General features: G+C 42.0%; 1 protein-coding gene across 11 annotated transcripts in view; it reads left to right on the top strand.

Moving 5' to 3' along the window:
- The window catches only part of DOCK3 (dedicator of cytokinesis 3), a 292,500-nt gene that overhangs the window by 73,629 nt on the left and 195,616 nt on the right, over positions 1-23,255 (top strand). For all 11 annotated transcript variants that reach the window (XM_077325925.1, XM_077325933.1, XM_077325924.1 and 8 more), the window contains exons 8-12: positions 3,852-3,893; positions 8,443-8,597; positions 9,648-9,729; positions 13,513-13,573; positions 18,156-18,303. In XM_077325925.1, the coding sequence (XP_077182040.1) occupies positions 3,852-3,893; positions 8,443-8,597; positions 9,648-9,729; positions 13,513-13,573; positions 18,156-18,303 (488 nt within the window). The remainder of the gene's footprint in view (positions 1-3,851; positions 3,894-8,442; positions 8,598-9,647; positions 9,730-13,512; positions 13,574-18,155; positions 18,304-23,255) is intronic.

Raw genomic sequence — 23,255 nt, 5'->3', positions numbered from 1 at the left:
ACCTGTACAAAGAGCAATGATCTGGAAACCTATATAGAGAACTTTCAGGTATGAAGTCTCTCCTTATAACCTTCGACTGCACATATCCCAAGGGAATAAGTCTCTACTTCATCCAGCTTTCAAAACATAAAAGCCAGTCAAAGAACCTAGCATACTGTTTTATGAAAGCTATTGGTTGTGCCCCAGTAGCCACTTTGATCATGGTGTGCTTGTGGCAGAGACTAAACATGTTTCTATTACCCTCATTTCTATTGCCCTCATAGTGAATCTCTTAAGAGAGCCTTTTTTTGCAATTTGTAATGAAATTGATAGTTTGAACCACCTATTGACTGAATCTCTCAGAGGAAACCGGTTCACCTTTGTTTCAGCTGGAATATCAAATAAACTATCTGTTACCTTGTTTGTAGAAAGTTGTTCTTTTTCTGAATTTAAAAGGCAAGAATTTGTTGGACCTTTTCCACACCGGGGGGGGGGTGGGGGACCAAGCCAGTACTCATGTGGTGATGGGGCTCATCCCTGCTTCCACATGATGTTAACGCTGTCCCAGGTCTGGCCTGAATCAGCCCCCCCCCCATTGCTCTTTGTTTCGCTGTGGGCACCAGCAGGGCCAATCTCATGCTGTGTAGAAGGATACGAATTGGGCCTTCCAGGCCTGGCTCCTCCCCCTCCTACCACATCCCAGAAGGGATAAACAGTGCCCCAGTCAGCTCCACTGCACTTCGCAGTGGCGCAGAGTCAACTGGGGCATTAAATTTTTTTTCATGAAGGTGGCATTGTGTTGTAACACAATCCCACCTTCATGATTAGAATCATAGAGTTGGAAGGGACCATAGAGGCCATCTAGTCTAACCCCCTGCTCAACGCAGGATCAGCCCAAAGCTTCCTAAAGCATCCAAGTGTGTATCCAACCTTTGCTTGAAGACTGCCAGTGGGAAAAGAAAAATCCACAGCCATGAAGTGCAGCGGAATCTTTCCACCCTGGCTGCCCATGTCAAGGCAGTAATCCAGGGGAGACCAGGTCTGGTGGGGAAAATCTTCTACTGTGAGGACCTGAGAAACAACAGGGCAAGGTGCCCTGTTGCAGACCCCTGGCATCAGCCCAGCTTGGCCACCACCATGCAGAAAAGTTATTAGGGACTTTTCCCCTGATGTTTTCTAACTTATTGGGTTCGACTCCTTCTTTGTTGTACAATGCAACACCAACAACAACCTGATCCTCTTTGTCCTGCCTATAATTTATACCCAGGAATGACTGTATCCCATAGATTTTCCCTGTTCTACCATATTTCTGAAGTACCTATTATATCTAAACTAGTAATCAAGCCCGCTGTACCTGGAATACAGCAGGCGCTAGCGGGGCCGCATGTGGCCCCCGAGTCGGCAGGCCGCAATTGCTGGCGTGGCGGCAGCCTGACGCGTTGGAGGCGCGAAGCACCTCCCGACGCGTCAGGCTGCCAGCATGGGAGCAACTGCGAGCCACGTGGCTTGCAATTGCTCCCTTGGCGGCGGGGTGGCAATCGGAGAGCCCAATCGGCAGGCTCTTCGCTCCTGCCGATTGGGCCCTCCCATTGTCAGTCCGGAGGAAGGGGCCAATCGGCACTCTTCCTCATCCCGGACAGAGCCCGCCCTAACTCCTCCCCCCAAGGCCTTATTGCATTATTTATTCTGCGGCGCCTGTGGCACTGCGGGCGGTGTTAAGATTGTCATTGAACACCAAGCACTTCTGTTCCCCCACTGGCTTGGATACTTTTAGCATCAGCATATAGACACTACATCCCTTTGGACTGACTTGTCCGAAACTGGAGATTCCCCAGCTCCTGTTCACTTTCCCACTGGGATTTTACCAATGTTTCATCAGGGGAATCTGTAATATATAATAATAACATTTGAGTTTACATAAATGCAGTTAAAATAATACAAAAGATTATATTAAAAGTTAAAATCCAATACAAATTTAAAAAATGAAAGGGTTTTTAAACCCCTCAGAAGACCTTTATCAGTACTGCAGTTACTCCAAGAACAACTCCATTAGCCCAACCTCATCCCTCCTTCTCAGGGCTGGCATTTGTGAGAGATGAAGGGGGGAGCCATGGCCACTGCACAAGACAGGCAAGTAGAGACAGTGATACTGCATGTGAGTGGGAGAACAGTAATTCCCATCATATGAGCCAGACAGGTGGCAGCAGTGGTGTTGCAGGCAGGCAGGCTGGTGGCCAATGAGTCAGCAGGCCAGTGATGCTGTGTGTGGGAGAGGAAAAGCTAATGGGACCGCCCCCCATCAAGTCTTACAAGTCTTACAAGTCTCAGGCATGTTAGTCTAAATTTCTCAGAAATGTATTACTATTTTGAGATATCTCTCTCTTTTCTTTTTACCGCTAGTACTGCCTGCCAGTCAATAACAGCTTGTACTCGATGTTTGAGAGTTTTATGACACATGTAGCTTTTTTAAAGCCCTTCTTGCATTTAAGGCATAAGATTGACAACCTAAATATTCAAGATGGCTCTAACAGCTGCACACTTATTGTATGAAGCTCTGAAGTATATATTCAATAGAATCCATTGTAATACCTTTTCCAATTATGTTTTTGTATAATTGTTACTTTGTTTTGAAAAAAATATTTTTTTGGAAAACTAACCATTTATGGAACAACAAACTCCAACTACACCCATTTATGTACAGAATATAGTATTGATACTGGAGTGGCACTACTATAAATATACCAGTAAGAGAAAGATGGTATATGAAAAGTTTGTTATATATAATCTTGCATTTCTGATTTATAAATAACAAAATAATGTGGCTTAGATCTTGAGATCCCTTCCTCCAACAGAGGAGAGGAAGGAGATTTTTGCTAGTGTCCCCTACACTGTTCCTGGGAGTCTATTGATCCTTAGGAGTACAACCGGGAGGGGAGACATAGATGGCTGCAGTGAGAGAGGGAGGCAGGGAATCCTGTGGCATGGCTTTGTTGGGGTTGTCAACTTCCAGATAATTCTGGAGTTTTTCCAGAATTACTTGATCTCCCAGGAACAGAGATCAGTTTCCCTTGACGATGGACTTTACAGTATCTAGGGGTATGCATTCAGGTCTACCTGAACCAAAAATATATCTTCTGAAAAATGGTTCTCCTCACAGGATCAGCTGGCTTTAAAGGGATTGCCCAAAAGAACCCCAGCTGAGCCGCTTCTCAGTGGCTTTTTGCAGCTTTGCTGCTGCTTTTCTCTCTCTCTTTCTTTTGATTTGGTCTATTGAGAGGAAGATCCTGAATTTTTTTTTTAGTCCTGAAGATCTGAACCGAAAAATATTGAGAAAAAATTGCACACTCCTAACAGCCTGACATCCTCATGGAACTCCCTTCCCAGGTGCCACATGCAAATTTGCAGGAGTTTCCCAATCTGTAGTCAGATAACCCTATATTCATACTTCTTAGAATCCATGCTTGTATTATAAAATGTCATTCTAAATATTATGCCTATGCCAGTTTTGTCCTAGTCAACTCTGGTGGCTGAAATGCTTTTCAGGATGCTTTACTTTGTGTAAGATTGGTGTTCCAAATTTGAATTGAGATGGCAGTTCCTGGCATAGCAATACTTTTCATGGCGCTTACTCTAGTGTTCTATCCTAGTATGTAACACCTGCACGGTGCTATATTTTGATGTGACAAGAAGCTGGTATCAATATTTAGGTCATTTTCATGTCAAATAATGTCAAATAATAAAACAAAGTGTTTAGGAAAAGTACATTGCTATTTAAATGAGAATAGTTTGAAAATCCAAATTATGTTCACTACTATGAGCAAACAGTTAAAAAGCATCCTTATACATTAACAACTTTTTTTTAATCTTTGCAGCATTTATCCAGTAGGCATAGTGTACAGCAGAGCACATCACAGGTAAGAAGCTACAGGAGCCTTGTTCTGTTCTCACTGAAGCAACTCATAACTGAAGAAATGATAAATTGTGTCTTACAATTAGAGTAGCTACTTTTGCATCTTGCACTCTTTGCATTAGAATGATATGTTCAGTGTTGTCATGTTGCAAGTTTTGTTTTGCCTTTTGCTTGAAGCAGTTTAATAAAGGGATCGTTGTATTTTTAAAATGAGGCCGCTATAATGCCTTTTGTACTGAATGTGGCTCTGTTCAGATGAAGCAATAGGGAGTTGTGTGCATTTCATTTTCCTACCTCCTTCCAGAATATATAAATACTAGAAAATAAGCTCGCTGCAGGAAAAATGCAGCGGGCACTAGCAGGGCGCGCTATGAGGGTGGCGGGGCTGTGCGGCGGGGCTTGGGAAGTCCGGGGTCGTCCGGGAGTGGTGGGACCTCGCGGCTTACCTGGTGTCCTGGGGGGCAAGCGGCGGGCGAGCTGGAGGGCAGGAGGAAGTGGACGGGCTGTAGTGACTTGCGCAGGATTCCCGAGCTGCGGCTGGAAAGCTGGCTGGGCACTCCGGCTGTGTCCCATGGGTGGCGGCGCGGGCGGCGCTTGGGTGGCAGGCGTGAGCGGCTGCGTGTGGCGCTGCTGGAGGTGGGCAGGTTGGGCCGCATGGTGGAGTGCGGCGCCGCCGCTGCCAGGTGCCCCGAAGCTTCCTCCGCCGGCCGCTGCTGGTGGGCTGTTCCGGCGGGCGAGTAGTTATGGGCGGCAGCAGGGCGTCCTGCCCGTGCACGGCAGGCGGGAGCAGCCTCAGCCGGCGTCGCGGGAGCTGGCTGGCTGGCACTCCGTGGTGGGTCGCCTCAGCGGCGGAGGCGGCCCCGAAGCATCCCCCGGCGGCTGCTGCTGGCTTGCTGGGCCAGGGGGGGGGTGATGTGTTGGCAGCGGCAGCGGCGACCTGCGGCCTTGCAAGGCTTGCAGATAATGGCGGCGGTCGAACGGCTGTTTCGGAGTGCGGAGGGGGGCGGATCGGGAGGCGCTTCAGTCTGGGGGAAGGGGCCAACCAGCACCCTTCCTCATCCCGGACAGGGCCTGCCGACGGAGCCCTTACTCTTTTATTTAATCTTTTATTTAAAGTTAAAGATGTTTACAAGTGTAGATTTGAGAACGAGGAAATATCTGAAATGTTAGATGAAGTCTAGTTTGATGACCTGTGTTGTTCCTGGCTATGGTACTCATTAGTTGATGCTCTGTCTACACTACATTCTTCATGTACAGTGCTTTTTCTTCCTTGTCATCTCTTTTCATCCACGCATATGGATTTATTTGGATTCCTCTAGATCTAAATGCTTATAAGTGGCACCAAGAATCCCATTCTTGTATATAAGGTACTTCCTTTTGTTTCTGTTCCTGCTTGGTTTCCTTTTCACCACTACAGTAGCTCCATTGCTGGAAATTGTCTCTTTATCAAGAGAAGATTAGATCTTTTCTTTCTTTCTTACTGCTCCGATCAGGATTGCTCCAATTCTATCACATTTCTGAATGCATGACAACTATTGGGCCTTGGTACTAGTCTCCCAAAAGGTCAACATCAGAACCATATCTACAAGTTCTGCATGGATCAACACCAGTATTTTTAGGGATGGAAATCTGCCACTGAATACTTTTAGATTTTTATTTCTCTGGTTTCACATTCTCAAGAAAGATGATGGTTTAGGTCTCATAATTAACCTCCATTGTCAACATCTATATCACTTCCATTAGGTTTTATGTGATGTTTTTGTAAACTGTCTTTCTAGTCTTGAGCAAAGGAGCCTGGTTTGCCACAAGAGATCTGAACAATGCATACTTCCATATATCCATATGACCCCATCATAATGAATACTTCCACTTAGTAATAGTCTACATATACTTCTTATACGTCTTATTCTTCAGCTTTTCAATAACTGAGTGTTTGTAAAGATACATATGTGCTTTCAGTTGGTGACTGGGAAACAAAGATGGCCCTGGAAAGGGTCCTGACCACTATCCTGATCAAATACATGTACCTTCAGTTGAGGTCAGGAAAGAACAAAAGGCTCTCTTGTTGTTGATTCATGTAAGCCAGCTGCCCATCCCCATGCAGGGTGGACAAGCCATCACTGCTATGAGCAAGTTGGCTGACCAGTACCTATGCAGCTTGCTGCCCTGAATAGAACCGGAGCAGCTAGTTTCCTTGTGGTGACAGCAGTTCCTCAGCTCTGCATGGGACCATTCCTGTCTGCTCACCACAGCAGTTGCTGTGGGAACTTTCGGCATTCTGCAGGGCCTGCAAAATGGATCTCTTCCGCCAGGTTTATGGTTGAGGCTGGGGTCGGTGAGGTAGATCAATGCCCTCCCCCCACCATGGATATGAGTAGTACATCGTTGACCTCCTTCCTCACCCCTCCTGTAGTAAGGGATGGGGGGGGGGTTCTGCCATGTTGGAATGTATCGGGGTTTTATAAGACTTTGTAACCTGCCACAAGCCGATTCAGAAGTGGCGGGGAATAAATCAAGATGATGATGATGATGATAATGGCTGCCTAGGATTTTCCTGGTGGCCTTAATGGGCCATCCATCCCTGAGGGTATTGCCTTTAAATATTTTTTCCACATTCAGACACATTTTCTGTGGAATCCAAACCCAACATTCAGCATTGTTTGTTTGTTTGTTTATTTATTATATTTATATACCGCCCGCCCCGAGGGCTCAGGGTGGTTTACAGAAAACAGGGAGGATACAATTAACACATGGTAACAGGTAACAATGCCAGCAGTAATATTATAACAATAATAATTTAACATGATAATAACAATGATACATAAAATAGAAATTGTAAGAGCCTCAGCTCAATGGGACCCTGTGGGCAACGATTAATGTTGGTCGTAGAGGGGGGGGGGAGCTTGAGGGCCAACTGGAAGCGGTGGTTTGGTTGATCTCAACCAAATGCCTGGCGGAGGAGCTCCCTTTTGCAGGCCCTGTGGAACTGTTTAGGTTCTGCATTTTAAAAGTACATATTTAAGATTAATTAGGATTAATAAAATTTGTATTTTGTAGTTTTCACACACTGGATAAAAGAGATGTTAACATTTATGTTTTTAAAAAAGTGAGAATTTATCTGTACCAAGGAGTTTTGATTAATCTGGATCAAGTCATCTGGAGTACTTCTTTAGTAAATGAATTAACATATATTGCCTGATTTGTTTCTTACCCAATTTGGAACTTACTAGATTTCATCACCCTATATCCTGAGTTTGATCACTGCATGCTTGAGAGGAGACAGCAATTCCTCTTCTGTAGTGGTTTCTCAGTACTATTAAATGGATCCTAATTATAGCCAGCCAAGATGGACCATCTTGAAGAAAGCAAGAAATTTTGCTTCTTGACCCATGTATTTTGTTCTTATTGAAAGACCTGAATTAGCTGTAGTGCTGAGGCTGGCGAGATGCAGGTTAATTTATTACCAGAACATGTCTCAAACATGTCTCAGTGGTCCTTGATTAGTGCCTCTGCCTAGATTCAGACAAATTGTTACAGGCCATTTACTAGACAGAACAATGTTTCAATATGTGTTGCATTGATAAAGTGTTTTTAAAAAAGAGCTTCAAGCTGTTTTCACTGTCACCTATTCAACCTTCAAACAGAGATCTCTGGGGTATTTTTATTAAACAGGTCATCTGTCCTCAAACGTGTGACTGTGTGTCATTTTGGTCTTTGAACCAAACAGGCTTGTGGTCAGAGCCAGGGGGAAGGTGGTGGCTAGGTTGCTGAACCACTGTATGGATTAAAGAGAATGGATATGTTCATTGGAAGCTTCTCTCTGAGAGAACCTACAGGCAGTTGTGGAATGCAAACTGCAGCAGATGGTCAAATACTGTTTTTTTCATGGGAAAAATCTGGAAACTATGGGACTATAAACTTGCTGATAACAGGGAATAGGAAAAATGCGATAGACTAGTTTGCAACCCTGTTCTGTTTACGTGAGATTGCCATAGTGCATAAGATATGCACATCTTTTATAACGAGTTGTTAACAGTGTATCCTTCTACTAGATGGTAGGTGATTTCTTAAAGAATGCTTTATTTTAACAAATAAATGTAGTCACCCTTCTGTCAGATAGAATCATGTAGATATTAGCTTAGCAATTGTAAAGGAGACATGAATCTTTACACTTTATGACATGGTCAAAAGTATATTTTCCCATTTCTAAATAAATGGATATATAGATATATAATGTATATAATGGGGAGAGGGAGGGAGGGAGGAAATTCTATGATATCTAGCAGAGAATCTAAATATGAAATATTTCCACACAAAAATAAAGCATTTGGGTTAGATTACACACAAAAAAAGTCTTTCACTTAAAGAGATTTCCATCAGTGGAGTATTATTTCTCCCCTTCCCCAAATGCTGCAGCTCAAAATGTCCTCCATGCTGCTCCTGATGACAGGGAGGAGGCAATAGTCTGCTGTGGGAAGAGGAAACTGACCAAAAAATTACCTCCCTTTCTATCAATAGAAATTTCTACTGAATCCAATCCTATATCTTTTTAGGTAGATACAATTCGCCCACGACATGGAGAAGCCTGCCGTTTACCAATTCCTCACCACTTCTTTTTGAGTCTAAAGAGTTTCACTTATAATACAATTGGAGAAGATGCAGATGTCTTCTTTTTTTTATATGATGTTCGAGAAGGCAAGCAGATCAGGTAAGTCCAAATCAGCCTTTTTCATTTTGCAGATTAGAGTACTGTATTCACAGTTTACAGTAGTCAGAATAAAGTGCCTCTATATTACAGCTCCATGGCATTTTGTCTATTAGCTTGGTTCAGATAATTACATGCCCCTAGTGCGGCCTTAAAAATGCTTTCCTAGGAGTAAGGCCACTGAGTACAGCTGAAAAGGTTTCTAAGTAGACCTGCTTGGGATCTCACTGTTCTTTATATAAGACATCAGAGAATACAGGAATGTATATGAGCAGAACTCTCAACAGCCCTTTGGAAGGGGCCATACAGGCCATCTAGTCTAACCCCCTACTCAATGCAGGATCAGCTTATGGACTTTTGATAGGTCAGTCTTTAAATCTAAATAAAATAGTTGATAAGTAGAACACATTGCCTAAAACTATGGTGGGAATCTTCTTCAGAACTTTGAAAAGTAGTTAGATAAATTATTACAAATGTTTAAATTAGTGTCTGAGCACAAAAGATATGGTTATGTGAATTGTTTTTTATCTCTGTTGTTCTGTCATCAGACCAAGATAATTTTATTAACCAAAATGTGCACAGAGCCAGAGATATTATGCTTGCTGTTGTCAGGTTTGGACTCTTGTCTAACTCATCATGTAGCTTTATTCACCTTAGCTGAAATGAAATTTAGGAATAGATTTGCAACAGATTTGATTTTATTTGATTTGGTTAATTTTTTTCTAACTGATAATACTGATTTTATATTGTATCTTGAAACTGTATTGTTTGCTTAGTTGTTCAGATGATCAGTTGCTTGTGTATTTATTTTAAGTGGCCTTTGGCTATACGCAATAAATTTGACTGACTGAAGAAAAATGTGTAATTTCAAATGATAAATAATTATATGTGCACTAATATCATGTATTAATTCATCCTCTTTATCTGTAGGGAGCAGGTAGGGGAGAGTATTGGCTGAACTAGTCCCAATATCTTATGAACGTAGCTATAATTTCCATATTTCCATATTTCTTGTGTTTAAGTCATTTTTGTTGTTGTTCTTTTGCCTTTCAGTGAAAGGTTTCTGGTAAGGTTAAACAAGAATGGGGGCCCCAAAAATCCAGACAAGATTGACCGAATGTGTGCAGTTTTCACAGTATGTAACACACATGATTTTTTTGAAACAAAACTTTTCCAATGAGAATTCTTTTTTTAGGTGAAAATTTGCAGTTCTGTTGTGTTCTGAGAATCATTTCTGTCTGCTTGATTTGAACAAATCACTGACACAAAGGGTCTTTCTAGGGTTACTTGTATTGTACTAGAGGAGAGTAATAATTAAAGTGGATGTGGAAATACTGTTTCCTGCCACATTTGTCTTTCATTAGGCATTTGTTTTGTCCATTGCTTCCAATGAAGCATAAAATTTGAATTGTCTTTTGGTTTGCTGCATATGTTTGTAGACAAACACCATTTGAAAATGCCAGCATGGTGATGGGAGTAATTTGTTAGCCCATATTTACTGCAGAGCAAGTACTAGTACCAGTATTTGGATTTGGGTCTCATATACATTTAAGGATTGTCTGTGTGTTTGGTGTCTTATAGTGTCTAAGGCTCAGGAATAGGCAGGGTTATGCAGCTTGTCTTGCTGATATGTATAACTCAATCCTTCTGAATGGTGTCTCAATCTATAACTCAATCCTTCTGAATGGTGTCCATACAATAAATCAAATAAGATAAAATTGAAGCAGACATGTTGCTGATACTAGAATGCTAAAGATAGCTTTGGTATTGACCTTTAAAGCCAAAGATATTCTCCAGAGAGCACCATGACCCTTAAATGGCAAGTTGTTGGTGATCTCTGGCCCCAAAGATGTCTGTCTTGCCTTGACAAGAGCCAGGGTCTTTTCAGCCCTGGCCCCAACCTGGTGGAATGAGTTGCCAGTTGAAATACAGGCCCTGACAGAGCTGTCAAAGTTATGGTTGAGGCCATGGTAGACAGAAATAATAGGGGCCTTCCTCCTCTCCTTGGCTCCCCACCCCCAGAAGGTGACAGAGGATTAGTTCAGTAGTTTATTCTTTTAATTTTTAACCGTGTTTTTATTCCTTTATTTATTTATAAATCAAATTATAAATAAATAAGTTCTGATCAGGTTCAGGAATTTCTTTATCAAATGAATGATAAAGCTATTTTTAAAGAGGATTCTAACTGAAAAATAATTTTCTGCAGAAATGTCAGTAGTGATGTTTAAAGAAGTGATATCCAACATTACTTCTTAGAAGGACAAAATGTTCCATTTATGTAAGAGAAATTTGTCTAAGGTGTTGCTCACTTTTATCATAGCTAGGTTAATACTTTACCTATTGATTTCTACAATGTCTACTCTTTCTCAGCTAGTGTAGTGTAGAGAGGAAATCCTGAAGTTTGCTGAGTAATCACTCTCCCTTTATCAGCCTAATATACTTTACAGGGTTGTTTGGAAGATAAAAAGTAAGAGGGAAAGCACATGGATATTGTTCTGAGCTTCTTGGATAAAGAGTGGAACAAAATGGTTAAAAGATCCTTCAGTAGCTCATGGATGGACACTGAGGACTTTTCTGCATTCTCATTTTTCATGCTTGTGTATGCTAGTTGCTTCAGGGTCCCCCCCCGTCCCCCCCGTTTTGCATATATTTTGCTCCCTCTAGTGGTTTATTTGATACTACATTGCTTTATGTCTGGCATGAAAACCTGCAGGTTTAAACTGCAGGTTTTTATGCTGGAAATAAGGTGATATAATAATATCAAATAAACTGCTAGAGGGAACAAAACATGCAGAACAAAAAAAAGTCCTCTGATGTAGCAGGTACACACAAGCAAGGAAAATAAGAATGTGGAAAAAATCTGTTGTTCTATACCAGCTGAATTTGTTTATTCCAACAGATTTGTATTCTCAGTTACAGGGCAGAACAGGATGGAAAGGGTTGGCTCCGTTCTCCGGATGATGGCACAGCCATCTTATAGTGCCAGCATTTTGATTGAGGACAACTTATTAAAATTCAGTTGTTTTCGTATATCTTCCTCTGAAAAGCAAGATCCCATTACTTTTCTTGTGCTTCTCATGAGTGAAGTCACAAACTCATCTCAGGATATGCTATTTCCTCTAAATATCTTGCCTCTTTTGAGTTAGTAAGGGAGGATGAGATAAAAGTCTCCTACAGCCATGATGACTGCTTTTACAAAGTCCCACTTTTTCGCTGTGAGGAACTCCTGTATTTGTGGGGGGGGGGGGCTTCTTTTTATCTAATAGTAGGAAAGGAGCAGAGCATCTGAAGAAATTTTCTAAAATCCTCCCATTCAATTTACTTGCACCTATCTAGCCCTTAGCCTAGTAAAGGAAGCATAGTTACTTACTGTGATGGAGTCTCATATGAGTATTGATGTAATGGTTCCTGCTGAAGTGATCACTGATGGCCTCATGGAATGAGCTCATTTGGCTCTCCCTTATTTTTAAAAAAGTTATGCCCTTTAGCTGCTGTGCAGCTGCAGGGAATCTGAGTTCAGTCTGGGGACCTGGACCCAACTTGTTAAAAACCTGTATAGTCCTGTATAGTAATCAAAATGGAAACAGTTTCCGCTTCATTTATTAACATCCTTACCAAACATGACTGCCACCTCTATCAGTTTGATACAGAAGATTTTATTTATTTATTTATTTATTTATTCATAAACATTTATACTGCTGTTCTGCACAGTGTGCATATTGCACAATGTGCATTCTCAAAGCAATTTACAGTGATATGTATCACTGTAAATTGCTTTGAGAATGTATCATTCTCATGTATCATTTGAGAATGTATCACCACGGCAGTGGCAAAGGAAAAAATAAAGGAAATCTATCTAGAAATGGGTGATATGAGGTGAATACCACTGTTAACAGCCATTCTCTTTCCAGGCACAAGGGATCACTGTTACTAATGTGACCCATCAGAGAAGATCTTCAGAGTATATAGTGCTGAACAGGATTACCAGCAAACAGCCATAGGCCAAAGGCCTTTTGACTTTGACCTTCTGATATGCAAAATGTCCATGCCTCTGGCATGGTCTGGATTTTTCACATTACCTGGAAAAGGGTAGGTCAGTGGTTCTCAACCTGGGGGTCGTGATCCCTTTGAGGGTTGAACGACCCTTTCACAGAGGTCACAGCAGGGCAAGCAGCTTGCCAGGGGGTGCCATCCACACAACAGCCTTGCGGGGTAGATCGAGATAGAGTGTTCATCTGTCTGGAGCAGTGGAAAAGAGCGAGATTGGCATGGTAGGACAAGAGGCAGAACTGAACTGAGAAACCCTGGAAAAAAACCCAATCTATATACAGTCATGAATAATGGATCTTCACGGCATTGGTCCGTTTTGGTTTAATTTCTGTGAAAGAACAGTTGCATAATTTTATGGTTGGGTGTCACCACAACATAAGGAACTGTATTAAAGGGTTACGGCATTAGGAAGGTTGAGAACCACTGGCTTAGGTGAACCTTTCCTCTCTCGATCAGGGTCCCAAACTCCTTTTATTTTCACCAACTGAAACATTACTGATGAGCAAGTTTTCCAGTTGTATTGTATTTTATCTTCATAAGCTAGGAAAGGGTGTATTTATTCAGGACCACGTTAATATATCCTAATATTCTTTCAGACTATGCAGCCATATATTTCTTTCCTTCTGCCTCTTAGGATCTGTATTTATGAATAGGAAGGAGAAAGAAACATATGAAATAAGTTAGAACTAAACAAGTCTTACTTGTTTAAAACATAGGTGATGCCTCTTTCTAAATAAATGATAAACATATGAAATTATATTATTGCTTGAGATTGTTATATGTGATGAGACACATAGGGATGACTTTATATTTTAATGCACAGTAAACATAAATAATTTTTACTTAATTTTTTTCTCTGTTCTGTTAGGACCTCAGTAGCAAGGACATGAAGAAAGATCTGTACATTGTTGCTCATGTAATCCGGATAGGTACAGTATCTTTTACTGAATATGAACTCAATCAAACTAAAGAGTATTTCTATATATCTTATACTATTCTGTATACCATTAGGAAGCCAGAAGGGCTGTGGCTTAGTTGTAGTGAATCTGTTTGGCACACAAAATGCCCCACTCTCAGTCCCTGGAATCTCCAGCTAAAAGGATCAGATAGCAGGTGATATGAAAGCCCTCTGCCTGGGACCCAGTCTGAGTGGATAATACAGGCCTTGATATACAAGTGGTCTGATGCAGGAATGCAACTTACGATCATGCCCCCGTCCAGGAACTTGGGGGTGACCATTGATGCTTGACTAAGTTTGGAGGCACAGGTTGAGAGGGTAGCTGGCCAGGCATTTTTCCACCTAGCCAGGCATGGATAAAAGTGCCCTACCTGTCCTCTGAACACTTGGCCACGGTGATCCATGTGATTGTAACCTCCAGAATATATTTCTGTAACTCGCTCTATGAGGACCTGCCCTTGAGCTTGATCCAGAAATTGGAGCTGGTTCAAAATGCAACTGCTAGGGTCCTCACAGAAACATCTTGGAGGGCCCACATCCAGCTTGTTCTCAAGCAGCTGCATTGGCTGCCAGTTCCTGCCCAGACCTGGTTCAAGGTCTTGACCTTTAAGGCCCTACACGGTCTAGGACCACATAACTGATGGACTGCCTATCGCTCTATGCCCCCCGCAGAGCCTTATGCTCTGTGGATACCAACTTGTTGGTCATTCTTGGCCTGAAAGATGTGTGCCTGGCCTTAGCCAGGGCCTTTTCGGTCCTGGCCCCCAACTGATGGAATGAGCTTCCAGAAGAGCTGCAGACCCTGCAGGAACTTTCAATGTTCTGCAGGGCCTGCAAAATGAAGCTATTCCGCCAGGTCTATGGTTGAGGCCAGTGTGGCAAGGAAGATCTGATTGGTCCCCTTGGTGTTAAATGGTGTTAAGCAGCAGCTTGGCTATATGTCATCTGTGCCCCCTAATCCCACTTCCTCCATTAAATATTGTGGGGGGGGGGCGATAGGAGATTGTGTTACACCAACTATGTTTTCTGGGATTGTTGTTCTTGTTGTATGTTTTTTATGTCCTGATCGGTTTAAATGGGGTTTTATTGGGGTTTTTTATTATGGACAATTGTACCCCACCACGAGCCAGTTCAGGAGTGGTGGGAAATAAATCAAAATAATAAATAAGGCAGCTTCATGAGAAGTTTAGCTTAAGAGAGCACTAGGTAACTTTGTATCATTACATATAAATGTAATCTGAACACAGTCCACGGTGCCGCGGACTAAATAAAGCTGTAAAGGCTTTGTGGGAGGAGTTAGAGCGGGCTCGGTCCGGGATGAGGAAGGATGCCGATTGGCCCCTTCCTCCGGACTGACCATCGTCCGGGCCAATCGCGCCTGCCGATTGGCCTGGCCGATTCCCGCCCTGCTAACAAGGAAGCAACTGCGAGCCGCGCAGAGCGCAGCTCACAGTTGCTCCTTTGCCGGCAGCCTGACGCGTCAGGCCGCTGCCCAAGGGTGCCCCCAGCAGCCCCGCTCCGTGCGACTGCCGGGGGCTCCCATGCCTAGCGCCCGCTGTATTTTAGGTACAGCGGGCTTGATTATTAGTTTCTATATAATTTAAAGCCTTGTCCACTCCAAATAGCAAAGTCGCAGTTTGTAGTGAACTGTGTACTCATGGAGGTGAAAAAACCCAACATTCCCAAATATTTAATATATCAAAATATTGTGTTGGGATTCGGGAATATCAGGAAATACCGAAAAATATTGGGTTTGTTAGAGCGGGCTCGGTCCCTATTGATAAATTCAAATGAGTGGGAACTGGGATGATTACAGATTGAAACCAGAGATTTTATCAAGAAAGAATACAGAAAGATTATTCCCATAATCCAGCCATTCTCAACCTTTTTACCTTTGAGAAACCCCTGAAACATTCTTCAGGCTTCGAGAAACTACCGAAGTGATGTCAGCAGGCCACACAGATTGGAACAATACATTGTAAAACCATACAGAAGAGAAGAAAGGCTGAAAGATCCCTTCCAACATAATGAATCCGTTGGAGAAAAAACTGCAGTTTTAGAAAGTGAAGTAACAATTGGGAGAAATAAATAATCAGGAATATATAGGATATCAGTAGAGCTATTCCAAGCCACAAAAAAGGGAGTCCATCAAAATCTTAACAAGATTGTGCCAAAAATGTAGAAAATAAAACAATAGCTCACAAACAGAAAGCACTGAGTCTACATTTGCATTCTAAAAAAGGAGACTGTGAAGACTGCAGCAACTTTTGAACCATTGCATTAATTTCTCACATGAGTAAATTAACGGTCAAAATCTTATAACAAACATTCTTACCATCTAGAGAATGATAAGGGCCAGAAGTTCAAGCTGCATTAAGAAGAGGAGGCACAAAAGTTCATATTGCAAATTAACATTAGTTACTGGAGCATATGAAAAAATAAGCTTCTATTTCATATTTTACAACCAAAATTTTGTCTGAGAATCATTAAAAATTATAATTGTTTGTAAAAAGAAATTGGTTTGCCAGAATGTGATTGCTTTGATGTGCAATCTGTACTCTAGAAAGAGGCTACTCTTAGGACAGAATCTGAATACATCATAAGGAAAGATGGATTAGTTTTAGATGAAGGACAAGTGAAAATTTGCAAAAGGAATATAAACAATTTGACATATATAAATGATACCACATTACTGGCAGAATAGAGTGAAAACTTGAAACAACTACTGATGGTTAAAGCAGGAAATACCAAATTAGGATTATATCTGAACATCAAGAAGTCAAAAGTAATGTCTGCTGAAAAGTTTATACAACTTTAAGGTTGATGATTAAGAAAAATTGAAATTGTTCAATATTTTCTATTCCTTGGTTCCATCATCAACTAAAAGGGAGACTGCAACTAAGAAATCAGAACAAGATTGAGTCTAGGAAGGGCAGCCATAAAGAAACTAGATAAGATTCTTAGGTGCAAGGCTGTGTTGCTGGCAACCAAGATCAAGATAACTCATACTACAGTATTCTTTATTACAGTATTACTTTATTACTATATCATGGGTGTGAAAGTTGAAGAAAGTAAATTAATTTTCAATGTGACGTTGGAGGAAAATTTTACCAATATCGTGTACGGCTAAAACGACAAATAAATGGTTTCTAGATCAAAACAAGCTTGAATTCTCCCTGGAAGCTGAAATGACTGAGGCTATCATACTTTGGTCACATTATAAGAAGACAAGAGTTACTGGAAAAAACAATAATGCTAGGTAAAGTTTAAGGCAGCAGGAAAAGAGAAAGACCCAACATGAGATGGACTAACTCAATAAAGGAAGCCATGTCCTTTAGTTTACAAGATGGAAGGAAGGTAATTAACAATAGGACATTTTGGAGGTCATTAATTCATAGGATGTCCATAAGTTGTAAGCACATGTCACATAACACAGAGAGACACACTATCACCCAGATAGTGATTCTGTTCATTGAGGAAAGGGGTTGGGGCAAGTGAACATTGTCATTGAAGGAAGATAATATAATGAATCATGCTTATAATCTTGGGGTGATCCTGTGTAATCTCTTTGCCTGGAATTTCAAATGGAGGAGAGAAATATTTTTAACAGATTCAGAAACCATAGGAACATATAACCTGGATCCAAGATATGTCCTTGTTAGAAATCATTCTTACCTTCTTTGTGGCTTGGCCTCTGCTTTAAAAATCCTTCATAATAAGAATTAATCTATTCCCTTGTAGCTATCAACATTTTCCAAAGCAAACTATTAGGACCTATAGACTCAATCCTATCAATTTTTGCAAGTGGGTCATAGCATTAAGAATTCCAGTTGCAGATAATCCTTGTATTCTACAGGGACCATCAGTGAAATTAATTTGTGGAACCAACTGTCATCTCTTGTGAAGGAAAGATTTTTTTAAAAAGAGAAAATTATTCATGATTTTTTTAAATTTTAGGGTTTAAAAAAAGATTTTAGGACCATAAGCCTAATTTTTGCAAAATTGTCCTAGAAAAATATTCCAAAATTGCTGACATAGTTGCTAAATTTGATTTAACTGTCTCTCAGAGAAAATTCTCAAATGATGGTCCAATATTTATAATTGTACCCTTTGTGTGATAAAGGTTTAAGGTATAGTGTAGTAGTGTAGTGTTTGTGCTAGAGTAAGGAGGTCATGTTTTATGGCAAATGAGTTAACAAAGATCTTAATGTAACCAAAGGGTTTTGTGACACCTTAAATGTATTATGGCATCAGCTTTTAAAATCAGTACTTACTTTGTCATACTTCTGCCAAAGTAGATTGTGGCTCACAAAAATGTCTTAATATATGTCATAATAATTTTGTCAATTTTATGTAGCAAGACTCTTGTTGTTTTGGCTGCAGCAGGCTGACATGCCTCTCCCTTTGGAATTAGCTCTTTATGGACTTAGTTATTTATGAACCAGAAGAGCAAGGTTAATTTTTATATTTGTTTTATGCCAAATACATTTATACATGCATGACAGATGTTTAGGAGAAGCTAAATTGTAATTATAATAACTCTTTGTTTTTAGGACGCATGTTATTAAATGATTCAAGGAAGGGTCCTTCTCATCTGCATTATCGACGTCCGTATGGTTGTGCTGTATTGAGTATCATGGATGTTATTCCATCAATCTCTGAATTAAAAGAAGAAAAAGATTTTGTTCTCAAAGTTTACACGTAAGTTATTTATTATGCCAACATAGGAAAAACCGCCCAAATTGTTTGTAAGGTCAGATAACTGAATGTTATATAAAATATATATGGGTGAAGTCTTCTTGACCTAATGAACAATGTAGAGTCATTCACAGTTAAGTGTTTTTGTATCTCTTGACAGGCTATGCCAATGGATTTTCCTTTCATTTTCTCCAAGTAACTAAATAGATATTCTTCAGGGGTGTGCACCTCTATTCTTTGCACTCAGTCTCCTACGTTCTTTGCTTCGGTTTGACAGTGCCAATGCACAGTTCTTTAAATAAAATTTGTGACTTGACAATTCTGTGGGAAAGCAAAGCACAGGGTAGAAGCTACAGCTGTCACTAACATTTTTCAGCAGTTCTAAGCAGCTTGAGAGCCTCATTTGTAATCACTTACAGAGTTGTGATTTCCAGCTGACTATATGTGAGCCAAGCTATTTAGAAGCTTACTGAGTATCAGATCACTGGTTAGGATTTATAGGCTTCTTTTTTATTATTGATGGCACAGATAGTGCTGCTGTGCTTGGCTTTTAAAATTTTGAAAATTGAATAAAATACTGTTCCCCAACTTAGGGTGGGTTCCCTGAGAAGGCAGCAAAGGAAAGCAGCAGTGGGCCTAGAGAAGCTGAATGGCCCTGCAACTACTCTTGATTCCATTTGCAATGGTGTAGCTGTGAGTGAAGCAGCAGGTGAGAAAAACCACCTTCCTCCATTGCCTCCATTAGCTCTCACCAGGCACAATTATTCAACACAAATCCATCTTTGATCTCCCTAGTTAGTGGAACAACAAAAATTCCATGACTGGCTTTTAGTGGTGAGGTGTTTGCAAGCTCATTTGCAGAGAAAATTTTGTTACTCCACCACAAATTTCCTGCTGAGATTGATGCACTCAGTGAACTGGAGGCCCCTTGGCCATCTCAAGGTCTGAATTTGGACTACTTCAGCACACTCCTTGACTGATGCGGACATAACTATGACCGATCACTTGCCCCCTGGAACCATGTCCCTCTTGGATAGTGAAAGCTGGCGAAAGAGGGTAAGGGCTCTTTGCCAGAGAGACTGAAGGAGGTGGTGGTCAAGCTGCTTTTGGAAACACCAACACTGGATTCAGCCACCCCAGCCAACTGCAGACTGGTTTTGCATTTGTCGTTCCTGGGTAAGGTGGTTGAGCATCTGGTCATGGTACATCTACAGAGTTTTCTGGAGGAAACCTCAGCCCTGTATCCTTTCCATTCTAGCTTAAGACCTGGCCATGGGGTGAGGGTGGCTCTGGTCACCCTCAGAGATGATATCCAGAGGAAGCTGGACCTAGGCAAGTCAGTGCTGCTGATTCTATTAGATCTTACAGCAGCATTAGACACTGTAGACCAGGGGTAGTCAACCTGTGATCCTCCACATGTCCATGGACTACAATTCCCATGAGCTCCTGCCAGCATTTTCTGGCAGGGGCTCGTGGGAATTGTAGTCCATGAACATCTGGAGGATCACAGGTTGACTACCCCTGCTGTAGACAATTGGCTACTTGCCAAAGGCTAGCCAATGCAGGGATATAGGGCACAGCCCTAAAATGGCTGCAGTCCTTTCTCCAGGGTTGTAGAATGAGGGTGGTAATAGGGCAGAATACCTCCCAGCAATATGCCCTAACTTGTTGGGTCCCACAAGGAGAAATTTTCTCCCCAGTGCTGTTCAACATTTATATGTGCCACTTCATCCAGCTAATCTGGAGTTTCAGGATGGAATACAATCAAAATCTGATGACACCCAGCTATATCTGTTGGTGGACAGCCGTCCATCCCCCCCCCCCAAGTGTACTGACCAGTTGCCTAGAAGTGGTGGTGAGTTGACTGAAGCTGAATCCAGTTAAGACAGAAGTCCTCTGGCTAGGTTGGTGAGCCCCAGATGTGGTGCTTCAACTTCCAGCTCTTGATGAGATCCAGCTAGCAAATTTGACCGCCATCAGAAGTCTGGATGTGATCTTGGACTTCTCCTTATTGATGGAGGCCCAAGTCACAAATGCCGCCCACCAGACTTTTAACCATCTTCACCAGGGATGGCAGCTACTGCTATCTATTGGCATCCAACCTGATCACTGAGATCCATGCAATGGACACTCTGTGCAGGGCTACCATTCTCTCTGATCTGGAAACTTCACCTGGTCCAGAATGTAGTGGTCAGGTTCCTTACAGGAACCAGATAGAGAGAGCCATTTGACCAGTGCTCACACAATTGCATTAGCTCCAGATTTAAAGACCAAATCTGGTTTAAGGCCCTAAAAGGTCTGGGACCTTCATACGTGCAGGACAGCCTCCCCCCCATTATTCCACTCAGTGAAGCTTATGATAGAGTACACAAAATCTGCTCAAGATCTCAAGCCTCAAATAACTTAAATTAGCTTTGACCAGAGCCAGGGCTTTCTGAGCTCTGGCACTGGCCTGGTGGAATGATCTCCCAAGTGAGATCAGGGCCTTGTGGAAACTAAAACGGTTCCACAGGACCTGTAAGACAGAGCTGTTCCACCGGTCCTAAGGTTGAGGCCTATAGAATACCATCAATAGCTGGCCTCCCTATGAACAAACAAACTTAGGGATATGTGGAAATAACCACCTGTATGCCACTTATGGGCAACACTGCAGCACTCCCTCACTCCTAACTGGCATGGAAAATGAAATTATATGAGCTCCTAGAATTTAAATGTTAACTGCTTTTAATGTGAGATGTTAACTACTTTTAATGTGAAAACCACATGCCCCCTAGACCCTTGTCCTTCTTGATTACTCAAATCAGGTGACAGAAGGATAGAAGATTTCCTCCTGGAGGTTGTTAACCTCTCCTTGACTTCAGGAGAAAGCGGTGGTTTGCCTCATACAGAAGAAGAATTATTATTTTTAAATGCCATTTTTCTCTACCAGGAGTCTCAAAGTGGCTTATAATCGTCTTCCCTTTCCTCTCCCCACAACACTCTGTGAGGTAGATGAGGCTACGAGAGCCTTGATATTACTGCTTGGTCAGAACAGCTTTATCATGGCCATGATGAGCCCAAGGTCACCCAGGTGGCTGCATGTAGGGGAGTGGGGAATCAAATCCGGATCACCAGATTAGAAGCCACTGCTATTAACAACTACACCAAGCTGGCTCTCTGGGGGGAAAAAATCTCTTGATCCACGTGACCTGGCCAGTTATTGCCCCATCTGAGGCGGAAGGGGAAGATGATTGAAAGGGCCAGGGTGGGTCAGTTCTTAGCATACTTGGAGGAAACTTTGGTCCTTGATCCATTCCATTTGGGCTTTTGTCCTGGCCATGGAGTGGAGACAGTCCTGGTCGCCCTGGTGAATGACCTCCAGCGCCAGCTGGATAGAGGTGGTTCAGCATTCCTTCAGATGTTAGAACTGTCAACAGCATTTTATGTTGTTGACCACATGTTGTTAGCTCATTGCCTTTCTGGGGATGGAATTTGGAGGACAGCTCTTCAATGGCTGGTCTCTCTCCTCCAGAACCAGAGCCAGAGAGTCACAGTGGGGAAGAATTAATATCAGCTTCCTTGTGATTGGTCCAAGGGGTCCATGTCTTGGGTACTGAAGAGGATGCCCCCATCCTTCCATCATATCCAATGGGAGAGTCGTCTCCATTGGATATAATGGAGGGATGGGGCACTCTCTTCGGGAGCCCCTAGACATGGACTGCTTGGACCAAAAATTTTGAAATTTGGAGGGGAGTCAGGGAAGAGCTTCCCAGAGCTACCCTGGATGTTTGGAGGCTGTACTTCAAACCCCCACTCCCTCAGGCCACGGGAAAGGCAGGAATGCCAATATTCCCATTATAGTCTATAGCGCCATTGACTTCATGGGTACCAGTGCTGGTGCTGAAGCCGAAGTGGCCAAGTCCTTTGATAAATTAGTAAATTGGTAAAGAAAACTTTCGAGAGGCATGCTCTTATTTCTGGCATTGCCTACATGCGTGTCCACCTATTCGCTCCAGGAATATTGCCATTTAAAAAAAAGGAATTCTTGTCCCCGGGAACAAGGGAGTGGGAAGCAGGAGCAAGACCAGGATGCTGCAGACGACTTTAGTTTGTTTGAGCCTCCATAGCTTCCTTCTGCTGGTTGCCTGCTGGTTCCTCTCCGGTTGCTAGCTAGCGCTTTTTAGGGTGGTGAATCCACTTTTTGGCATTCCCAGAGAAGTGCTTAAAAATGGAGGATGCAGTGAGCAGTCAGCGGGCCAGACGCTGGATGTGGGCGATGTCATGTGAAGGGGCCAGAATATTCAGCTTGCATTTGACTGGCATGACGCTACATTTAAAGGGTACTGAAATCCCTGAAAGCTGTGGAATTACCATGGCATGGCCTAGGAATAACCATAAAGGGCATCCATTTCTTAAAACTGCAGATTCTGCTTGTGTTATTTTGTGATTTTAAAATCCCCCATGTATTTATTTATTGGTTTTCAATTTTGTGCTGCAAACCTTGGGGCATTTTTCAGGTTCATGGAAAGATCTGTCTTGTCTGTTCCTGGCTTCAGTCTCCAGTTGTTGTTGTTTTAAAGTATTCTTTAGTTTCATCATAACAGGCTTTCCAAGTCATTTTGATAAGTTGATTCTGTAAATGAGAGGAAAGCTGAAAATGTATTGTATTGTTGTTGATCTGTGGATTGATAGGTCTTTGAAAAGCACTGTTTGCTAAAAGACTTATCACATAGAGTGACAGATTGATAGTCATGAGAGCAAACAAGTTAAAGTGTTCAGATATTTTGGAGTTGTGCTCAATAAGGAAATGAAACAATTTGTGGTACCCAAGCCAGCTGGACCAGGAAGAAACGAGATTGAAACAAGAATCTACTTTTGAAGTCCATGGGAAAGTCTGTGAAAAGAGATTTGTCTTAGCCTGTTGTAACCTGCTTCATATGAATGCTCTCAGAATCTAATGATGCTCTATAGATAAG

Source organism: Paroedura picta, chromosome 3, assembly GCF_049243985.1.
Source record: "Paroedura picta isolate Pp20150507F chromosome 3, Ppicta_v3.0, whole genome shotgun sequence".
In the NCBI taxonomy this organism is placed as follows: domain Eukaryota; kingdom Metazoa; phylum Chordata; class Lepidosauria; order Squamata; family Gekkonidae; genus Paroedura; species Paroedura picta.
This window is presented reverse-complemented; position numbering and strand designations above follow the sequence as displayed.